General features: G+C 37.1%; 1 protein-coding gene across 4 annotated transcripts; it reads left to right on the top strand.

The window, feature by feature from the left end:
• The first annotated feature begins 1357 nt into the window (after positions 1-1357).
• LOC149785083 (uncharacterized) lies at positions 1358-10965 on the top strand. 4 transcript variants are annotated; one of them, XM_089978824.1, is made up of 4 exons: positions 1358-1781; positions 2013-2121; positions 6652-6752; positions 8957-10965. In XM_089978824.1, the coding sequence occupies exon 4, from the start codon at positions 8989-8991 to the stop codon at positions 10636-10638; it is 1650 nt and encodes a 549-aa protein (XP_089834950.1). In that variant the 5' UTR covers positions 1358-1781; positions 2013-2121; positions 6652-6752; positions 8957-8988; the 3' UTR covers positions 10639-10965. The 4 variants fall into 4 exon arrangements, with proteins under 4 accessions (XP_089834950.1, XP_089834953.1, XP_089834949.1 ...); XM_089978827.1 differs by lacking the exon at positions 2013-2121; XM_089978823.1 differs by lacking the exons at positions 1358-1781; positions 2013-2121 and adding an exon at positions 2900-4792.
• The last annotated feature ends 260 nt before the right edge of the window (positions 10966-11225 follow it).

The raw sequence follows: 11225 nt of genomic DNA, 5'->3' as shown, positions 1-11225 counted from the left end.
AGCAGCATATGTTATATAAAAAAAAAAAACGTATTCAAAGATCCTGTCTCCAGACGAGATTACTGAACTTTAAAGGTTATGATGGTTTATCGAGATTCTTCTTTGTTGGACGGACATAATGCAGTTTGGATCGTATTAATCGACAATTTCATCAGTAAATAATAATCTCTCTCTCTCTCTCTCTCTCTCTCTCTCTCTCTCTCTGTAGCGTCCGCCTCGGATTCAGGAGGGAGTGGGTTCGAACCCCGGCTGAGTCATGCTAAAGACTTATAAAAATGGTAGTAACAGATGCCTCGCTAGGCGCTCAGCATTAAGAGATGTATGTATGTATGTATGTATGTATGTATGTATGTATGTATGGATGGATGGATGGATGTATACCAATTTTTTTTATATATAAAATAACTTATACATTAGTACAGACTGTTGGTTGGTGATGTGGACAAATTGTGTGCCTTCAGTATATTTGCAATCTTTTCTATTTTCGACCAAAACGATAATACTACAACAAAGATAACTAAAATTCCGATTTATTAGTAACTAATCTCAATTGTGAATAACTAAACTGAGATTAGTTTGTAGTCAGTTTATCAATAACTTCATTGAGATTAATTAGTAAGTTATCTGACTTGTGAATTATTAAATTGTTACGTCATAATAACCATAGGGAGTAACCTGAAATTAAAGTAACAACGGTTGAATACATAGGAATATTCACTGGGCCTCTATAGCGCAGTAGTATTATAGTCGCTTCGCACGGCGGTCTTGGGTACAATCATCGGCTCCTGCAAGTAGAATTAGCTGCAGCCAATAAACGGTGAGCGTTTTCCTCCGGGTGCTCCTCAAAAGCATTATATGACTAATTTTACTATTATAACGGCATATCAACACATTAAAGGTTTTATTATTTCGACTGTAGTAAGTGTCTTGTCCATATAAAGGAACATCAATGCAGCCAAACCGGCCCTGTCTGGGCAGAATTTACCCCCCACCCCTACCCCCATTTGTCACAAGTCCGGCACGCTAATCACCGAGCCACATCGGCTTCTGTTATTATCCGCCAAGTGTATAATGTGTCAAACCTTCCTATCAAACTGACACGATGAAAGTGGAGTTCATATTTTATTCTCACACGTGGAAGAGATTAAGAGATGATAGAAAAGGGAGACAATCCAAGCAAGGCAGTACTTGCAGGAGCTATTTGTTATTCGTTAACTTGAATAACCACGAATACTTAAGAGGGTTATTGCTCAAACTAAATTAATATCCAGTTCAATTTTTACTTCTAAATATAGAAATGATGAGAAAGACCATAAAAGGATCAAACGCTACATATGCAGACCTTGTAAGAGGGAGTTACTAGTAGTATTCGTGGGAATGAAGAAGGTTGAGGTCACCTCCTCTTGACCGTCATAAAACTGCTTCTCACGTGTCGATCATTTGACTATATACTCACAAGAGGATGGTATAACGAATCGATTTAGCGATGCTTCATATCAGACTTTCACTCATATCAGAATGATTTTTGTTACTCCCAGACAAAAGAGGTGACACGTTCAGGGTTCATCAAGAGTAGAATCATACTGCTGTAAGTGAGACGGTATAGCGGCTATGTAGTTAGGGCACACGGAATGTATACTACATGTGGCACACGGAAGTATCCTGTAGTTTACTTGCCCAAATGTCATAAACAGTACCTCACAAATCTGATTTCCAGGGGAAAAGGAACTGGACAGGATGAATGCTGAGGCAGAACGTGTGTGAGCGATGTACAAGAACAAGTAAGTAATTAAAATTTCATACGATTACATACAATCAATAGCCAATACTTTCGGTGCATGAATTCAGATATAGTTACGAAAATGTACTTAAGTTGAGATTATATACTCAACGACAACAACAACAACAACAACAATAACTGTATTCATTAACAGCATTGGCAGGTTTGCATTTTAAATCTGACAGTCGAGATTATTTTAATTTCTTCTTTAGTTTGCGCCTTGTCTTTTCAGCTGGGCCCAAGGTGGCCGAGTGGTTTAAAGCGCACACCGTTACGGATCACCGCAATCTCACCTCTGTCTGCGTGGGTTTGAGTCTCGGCCCCGGGCTCGGGCAATATACGTATGTGAGAAAGCTTATCATAATCTTCTCGCGGATCGGTAGCTCCGGGGTTTTCTCGGGTTCTTCTTCCACCAGTTTTACTAGCCGCCATGTATAACCTATGTTGTGATGAAAAATGGTGTTAAATCTCATAACAACAACAACAACAACGACGACGACTTTTCAAGTGGTAAATGCATTGTTGAAAGAAGTCAAAGGTAAACAGGCGTAAACGACCAGCATGCAATGCCATCATAATCAAAGACGGCAAGCGTATCAAAACTAGACAAGACTGGAGATCATACGTGATCCCCCTATCAGCGTTATTTAGATACCCCCTCCCTCCTCCCACTAAAAAAAAAATAAAATAAAAAAAAATCCAAAACCTCCATGGAAGTATGCTGTTGAGATCGCGCATGATTTTGGGTCATATCTTGTTACAGTGAGTGTTTCATACGTTTATACCCATATTACATTATTGCCGTTATCGCTAATCAATAACCACCATATTAGGGTCCAGTTTAACTCTTTAAAAAAAATACTTGCATTTTTGGGCGAGTGGAGTAAAAATCAACTTGAAAAATTCTATTTCTACAGGCAAATTTGATTATTTTTGAACATGTTACTGTTATCATCTATTCTGCTATCAATGAGTTTGGGAATTAGAAGAAACTGCAATACTTTCTCCATCAGTTTCAGTTGCAATTTGTGGTATGAATCAGAATATATATATATATATATATATATATATATATATATATATATATATATATATATATATATATATATATATATAAAGTAAAACTAATGTTGATATCTAAGACAATCATTCATATATTTCTACAGATGAATGCATATTTTGGATATTAAATGCTTAAACCACCAACACCCCTGAAAGATAACCAATGCCTGGAGTAAGATGATCTGCGCAGGTTTTTTTTTCCATTAAATCACATTTGGAGGCAGAATGAACAACAACAGCAACAACACAAGTACCCTAACGGAATATTGCACATCTATCTTCATAAAAAAAACACCAAAGAAAACAATAAAAAAAAACTCCAAAACACCAGAAAGGTTGAAAACGTTATTCGCGTAACGGACAGATTTCCCTATAACTGGCACAAATACTGATCAAACCGAATGAATGTCGTGTCGTTGTAATATAATTTCTCATTATATGATTCATGCCGTGTCGTTGTAATATAGCTAGTCTTCATATTTATTTTAAAAAACCTGAAATGAGAAATAATCATTCACTTTGGGCCCTGGATGTCCGAGTGGTCTAAAGCGCTCGCTGTTACCGATCACTGTCATCTCACCTCTACTCGTAGGTTCGAGTCTCGGACTCTGCCAATGTGGGTATGTGAGAAAGCTTGCATGTAACTTCTCGTGGGTCGGTGGTTCTTACCAAGATTACTACGGGTTCTTCTTCCACCAGTTCTGCTGACCACCATGTATCGTGAACTCAAAATGACGTTAAACCGCATCTTCATTTTAACCCATCTTAGTGAGAAATTATATTACAACGATACGGCATGAATCATATAATGAGAAATTATATTACAACGACACGGCATGAATCATATAATGAGAAATTATATTACAACGACACGGCATGAATCATATAATGAGAAATTATATTACAACGACACGGCATGAATCATATCTGATGACAAGGTTAATTTGGCATGGCTCATTCAGAAAAGGTTGATTAGCTAAAATTCATATTTTTATTTTAAAAAAGAAAGCATTGGCTTTCAATCTGTCACTAATGAGAAAGTCCAATGAGATTTTAAAAATGGTAATCGAGATTACGATCGTGTTATTTGTTAGAACAAGCCGGCACGAATTCGAATTTGCTGTAAACTCGTGACCTAAACCTGAAGTATTTTTTTACATCAAGATGTACCATAGGAACCTCACTATATACACGCTTTGCTGGAATTTTAAAATATCTCTTAGAATGATTATTACATTAGGACATACCGCCTGTACTTGCTTATAAGTGGAATCCAGCTTCAAAAGTACACAGGCCCAGATCTACCGAAGCATAACATGCCGGCAGATCTGGGTCTGTGCAGTTTGTTACGAGTAATTAGTAGAACAAACAGTATATACCCTGATCTGCAGGCGCATTATGCTACGGCAGATCATGATGTTTCTTGTTTGCAGATTGCGTCGACTTATAAGCGAGCGTACACGGTTCCATAGGATCGCTACTGTATACACGCTTTGCTGAAAGTTTAAAAATATCCCTTAAAATATGAAGCTTTCATTTTATGCCAGTTTCCGGGATCAAAATTGGTTTTTGCTTCTAACTTAAGGAATTCATTGTTTTACTCGTTAACACATGACCTTAAATACAGTTTAAATCCGTGATGGAAGTGAGAAGATATACAGATTCATTTAAGAGCAAGAGAGTGTACAAAAAGACAAGCATCACAGTTCGGTTAATTTAAGTAAGGTCTACATTGTAAATGAAAGGCAGAAAACAACACTAAAAAGAAAAAGTAAAAAACGAAAAAGATGAAAGTGAAACTGATTGGTAGAATTTTTTCGTGGAATCCATGGCTAATTTCTTTACATATACACTATGACCTACTTGGTTAAAAATGACGATATGGGTTCATCCATTTTATCCATAGGAAACATACATTTGTCCTCTGCAAGGTATGACGTAATTGATCTTGTAAGTATTGTAACCTAAATCCTGTGGTTTATTTTTTTTTTTTTTTTTTTTGGGGGGGGGGGATAAACATAATTTCATAAAATGTATTGTTATTTGTGTGTGACGTACTAACGGTTGTCTTGGGTGTGCCGTACAAATGGTAGTCTCGGGTGTGCCGTACAAATGGTAGTCTCGGGTGTGCCGTACAAATGGTAGTCTCGGGTGTCCCTCAATACCTCATATTTTTTCAGTTTTAAAATAACGGATGAAACTTTAATTCAGACCATAGGTTATAAATAAAATCATATTTATATTACCTGTAATTAATTATACTTACCTCTAAGTACGGTAATTAAATTCGAAGGTTAACGATGAGAAGACCTGCATTGAGGGAGTGGGAAGCTAAGATTAATTTCTTGTAATAATATAATTGGATCGATGGTATATATTTAGCATTGGATGTTCTTGAGAGATGTTGATTGTACCGAGTACTAGTAAATTCCAGTGACTTTTGACTACTGTAACACTACAGTATAATAATTTGGCATTGAATTGCTGAAATGAGTTAGTTGTTGTTTGGGGTGTAACGCCATTTCTCAGCGCAGGATAGGCTATACATGGCGGTCATTATAACTGGTGGATGAAGAATCCGGGAAAACCCCTGTAAGAACCATCGACCCACGGGAAGGAAAAGAGTAAGTACATTAGCCTAATATTCAATACCACGTACGTTTGCAATATTTACCAGTTGTCAGTAGTTTAGCACTGAAGATAATTACTTACATGATGTAAAGCCATCAGAAAATTATAACACTACTATTACTACTACTACCACCACTACCACTACTATTTCAACCACTCCTACTACCACTACTATCACTGCTGTTACTGCTACTTCAACCACTACTACAATGACAACGGACGACGATTTTAACTACTAGTACTAATACATGTTACTACTACTACCACTACTGTCACTGCTACTGCTGCTAATACTACCACTACTACAATGACAACGGACAAAGCTTTTAATTACTAGTACCAATACATTAGGTGATGATGACACAATTCATTGAATACACATTTTTCCCCTGTCACTTGTCGAAATCATTTACTTGTCCTGTTTTTCTAGTTTCATATTTTTTCATTTTCAAGTTCTAACGTCTATAATGCTGTCAAAGGGCAGCATCTATAATAATGCACGCTTCTTGTTAGGTGTATTATGTACAGCAATGCATCGTAGTCGCGTCTTATATATTTAATATGGTTTAGTACTTACATTAAGTTTATATTTTTAGAATATCTAACCTGTCCCTTTTGCTGTTCTAGTTGCCTGTTTGTCAGAAAAAGGTAATGTTTATTGTTCAAAACTATCAGTCGTAAAATAAAGTTTCTAATCTTTAGTGTAAGTTCCCCACCACCCTCACTTGCCACCCCTATCCCCCCCCGAACACCCCCCCCCCAAAGAATAAAAACAAATTTGCTCACATCACCTTAATATCAGGTATTTCCAGTCACGGACAAGAACAATTATGAAGCAGACGGAAAATAAATATTGCAAAAAAAAAGTGGCCTACAGGAAGGAAATTTTGGTTCTACAGGGTAAAACGTTTACTAGACTATATCACATAAAAAATTAATTTCTTGTTCGCATACCGATCTAAGATACATTATCTAGTAAATTCTCATATCGTGCAGTATAGGTAAGGTGTTATGCTTTACGTTATCATGGGGACAGTGCTAATCTTGACGGATGGCCTAGTCTAATGTCCGTCACCTAGCCGACTGGCACTATATAAGGTATCACGGTACCGATTGTTTTTCCATAAACCTCAGTGCTAATGTTTGATGAAATAAATATACTTTCTATCCTACCTCAGCATGCCTGTCACACAGCGTCACAGAGAAGAATGATTGTCAATTTGACAAGGACAGAACAAGAGAGATTTAAGAGAGATAACTCTGCAGGAACTAAATAGCGGTAAGAGTAAACCATTTACAACAGATGCATTTTCAGTAATGTGCATCACATTTTAGCCTGATAGAATCCACAATTCTTCCATAATGCAACTATCACAGATAGTTTTTGTTGTTTATTTCTGAATATAATGTCCCTACACCTTAAGCTCCACCCACTTGGGGTTGTACAACCAGTGCTGGATTAAGGCCTTCCAGGGCCCTAAGCACTGAAAATAGTATGGTGTCTCGCCCCCTTCTTAAAAAATGTGGACAGAAAAAAATATTAAAAGCTAAAATAAAAATACCAGTGTTGTCATTCCAAATCATAATACTCTTACATGCAGATAGAAATAGTCATATATAATTCGTTTATTTTAATCATCAAAAATTAATTTGATTTTTTTTTTCTTCTGGTGTGCCTGTTGGGTTGGTACGCTAAGCACGTGCTTAGTGTGCTTAATGTCTAATCCGGCACTGTGTGCAGTTGGTACCGTTATACCATAACATTTACAAATCTTTCAAATATATGCATGACATCATCATTTTTCAGCCTATACTAACTGAGATTGGTCATATGAAACATATTTGTGTATGATTTTTTATGATAATGAAAAGGCAGAAGGTGGTCCGAATGCTCAGGCGATAGGTCAGATAGGTAAGTTGGAACTGTTGATAACAGCCACGACACATGAAGTTCAGTCTTCAGTAGTGCGTGTAGATTGTGGACGTAATATTATTAGATACATTTTACCAGGGCCGGCCTTAGACCGACTGGACCGATTTGGCCGCATTGACAGGGGCCCCGCACATTGGTAATTAAAAAAATATATATATTTTTAACGTACAACAAACCTTATGAACGAATTTTGTGTTTAAATAAGCAGGTCCCTATCCAACTGCTTCACCTTCGGTGTTTTCTTTACCCCCCCCCCCCTTTGATGAGTTGTTTTAAAAAGGTCTAACATTTTTTAAACTCTCTGTCTGTCTGTATGTGGTATGGTCTGCGCTGCTCAGATTATGTGCCACAGAATTTAAAGACCTGGAATTTTATGCATTTTTTCGAAGAATGATTCTTTTGCATGGATTAGAAAATATAAATAAGTTTGGATGTCATTATAAATGTTATTCAGATCTACATAAATTTCGTCTGGCAGTTTTTATACACTTGTTGTTCTTAGATCACAGAGAGTTTAGTACCGCTAAGGTTCTAACTGAAAATATACAGGAAAACAAATCCACACATACACACGCACGGACACTCAGACAAAGAAACACGGGAAACCATAAATATAAACATAGGATGCGATAATTGATAACATTTGCTTGCAATTTCACACTTGCATAATGTTGGTTTTACCTGTCAGCTTTTGTTTTCGGGGGAGGTGGCATTTGATCTCTGACATAAGAAAGTACAAATGTATATCAAAAACTATATTGCTACCTGTAATTTTGGTATATTCCCAGTACTATGCTTTTGCAAAACATTTATTTACCGTACTTTGTTCCATGCGAGGTTGATTCAGTTTTGTACAAAGCAGCTAATAAATCACATAACTAATAAACCAAATCAAGCAGTCAGTTTAGGAACATTAACTAATAAATCAATCAAGCAGTTTGTCTAAGAATATTAATTAATAAATCACCGAGGCATTTAATCTACGAACATTAATTGATAAATTAATCAGGCAATCTGCCTACGAAAATTAGCAAACAAATTAATCTATTAATCCGTTTAACAGTCTGCTTGTCTCGTCTGTGTATCCATTAATCTACTCATCCATCTCCATTCATCCAGTCAATTTCTCTGTTCATCCATCCATTCATCCAATCATTTCTCTATTCATCCATTCATTCATTCATCAAGTCAACCATTTATCTATTCATCCATCCATTCATCCATTCAGTCATTTTTCTGTTCATCCATCCATTCATCCATTCAGTCATTTCTCTGTTCTTCCATCCATTCATCCAGTCAGTTATTTCTCTATTCATCCATCCATTCATCAAGTCAGTTATTTTTCTATTCATCCATCCATTCATCCACAGATTGTGTTTGTGTGTCTGTATTTGTGTGTGCGGCAAATAACTGAAATTGTAGTCGCAACCTTTCGAGACGAATATGTATAATGTGGAAGGATGAATGGATAGATGAATAGAGAAATGACTGACTGGATGAATAGAGAAATAACTGACTGGATGAATTAGAGGAAACATTATGTTTTGCAGGTAAATGAGCTGTTGAAGAAAGAACCTTCCAGATGTCAAACCTTGTGGAAAATCTGCTGAACTGGATTCGTGAAGAGTTTCTCGCTGATGTGAATCCCCTTACTTTAGCACAAGCCCTATTCAACGATGATGTCATAGACGTGACTTTCATGGACGAGCTCACTGAAATGTCATTGGCGGGGTCTTCGAACGATTTGATTGGTCGCAGGATGATACAATGTTTGCCGTACTACTGTTCGTCATCACAGCTTTATTATGCTCTCTGCAAGACTGGTAATCAAAATTTGGCCAAAAGAATGAATAGAATCGCTACAAGTCAGAACGGAAAATGCGACCGTCCAATCACTGAAGATGCTGGAGTTACTAGGAGAAATATTAGGCTATTTTTCAGAGATCTCAAAAACTGCATTTATTCTTGCAAACTTGAGGACCCACAAAAATGTCTGAGAAAAATGGCGCTAGTTTATGATAAAAAGATGAGATTGGAAAGACTTTCACTAACACGTCAATCTCTAGCGGATAAACTTACACTGATCCTTGCAGTAGAACTGGATGCTCCCATCGAGGAGGATGAACTGTTTATTCATCCGCCATCTTCTGAGGAACAACTAAATCGATGTTTAATCATCAATCAAATGAAAAACCTTGTTTCAGAGACATCCAATCCGCTTATTACCAACATGATCTTATTTACTCGGGTTTCCATAGAAAAGGCAATGCAGAGAAAATTTGAGGAAGGGGAAAGCGATTTGAAAATGGCACTACAGAACGCTTGTCAGACGAATCCATGTCTAGAAAAGGCGGACATGTATTACAGAATTGTGCATTTCTATCACCGGAAGTTTGAACATTACCCTAGTGACGAAACTAGGAAATCTCTTATGACATTTGCTGAAATAGGATTAGGTATGCTAGGCCAGGAGGCGGACGTAGTTCAATGCCAATGGAGGGTTCTGTTTTGCATTCGGATGATTTTTTGTCAGTTATGTATGAGTACAGAGTGCAGGATAATTCCTCGGAACGTTAGTATCGGAGGTATAGAAAAGAGCCAACAGTTATTGGCCATAATTGAAAAGTCGTGGGAAGGGATAACCAATAAAACCAAGTTATTGTATTACATGGCAAAAGCGAGACTTTGTGAAGTTACTAACGATATACCTATGGCTGTTCACTATACAAAGAAGACAAAAAAAATTGCGCTCGAAAATCGAAGCAAACATTTCAAATACATCAATGAATACCTTTGTTTTCTTGCATCCGGCGGAGAAAGGGGATTTGGAATTACGGCTGTGTGCGATGCTGCTGATTTAGATTCATCAGAAAATTCTTCAGGAGCGAAATGTGTATATCACACAACGTTTAAGGAGAGTTCGATCACGTTTCTAGAGTACAGTAATCCCCGCATGTTGCTTGAAACAGCGAGTGCAGTGGTTGAGTCAAGGGAAACAACTGCAGAAAATTGCTACACGATTGATGGAGTTACTTATCCATTGACTGCACTGGGACTCAGTTCAAACATTTCAGCAGAACAGAAGTACATTACATATACATGGAAAAACGAAGACCATGACTTAAAACCATATGTACATAAACATAGTCCCGTTAAAGGCGACAAAAATGCAATATGCTGTAGTGAAACATTTTCATTTGACGATGATTTGCTCTTTGGGGACGGCCATTGAAGCAATATTTAAAGAGTAATTTTCCACCTGTCTTAGCTATTCTTGAAGATGAATTCTAGGAATGCAGCAAAGTCAAATATTAGAACTAATTTATCGTGGTTTTACATGAGTGTACACCGTTCCAATTTACAGCAGACGTACATCTTTTTAACTTTGTTGTAGCGGGGAAAGAGAGAGAGAGAGAGAGAGAGAGAGAGAGAGAGCCTGTTGTTTGCTTAAAAATACTATATTAGCATGTACTGAAAGAAACATTGAATTTCAATTTTATGCATCGAATACAGTTCAAATTTTGCTTAACAATATATTGAATACAAATTGTTGCATGAATGATGGAATTATTTATCTATGATTGAGCAAGTTTACAAGTAGCAGCAGAGAGGGCAGAGTCTCTGATTGATTCACCCGTATTTCACCAAAATAATCCCTCCTGGAAAATCGCAAACCCTCCTCCCAAAAAGACCCCGCGATATCCCATCCTATCGCTAATAAGGTTTTCTAATCGCGATACATCGAAGGAAAATACGCGATCACGTCGGTGTCAAGTTGGAGACAGCACCCTCTCTGCTGCTATAAATTAAATCATTATT

Source organism: Sinohyriopsis cumingii, chromosome 13 (assembly GCF_028554795.1).
Source record: "Sinohyriopsis cumingii isolate HCF-2022 chromosome 13, ASM2855479v2, whole genome shotgun sequence".
In the NCBI taxonomy this organism is placed as follows: domain Eukaryota; kingdom Metazoa; phylum Mollusca; class Bivalvia; order Unionida; family Unionidae; genus Sinohyriopsis; species Sinohyriopsis cumingii.
The sequence above is the reverse complement of the archived record's forward strand: the minus strand, read 5'-3'. Positions and strand labels throughout refer to the sequence as shown.

Excerpts from the sequence above, each read along its gene's own strand:
- LOC149785083 (XM_089978827.1), top strand. The coding sequence starts at position 8,989 with ATGTCAAACCTTGTGGAAAATCTGCTGAACTGGATTCGTGAAGAGTTT.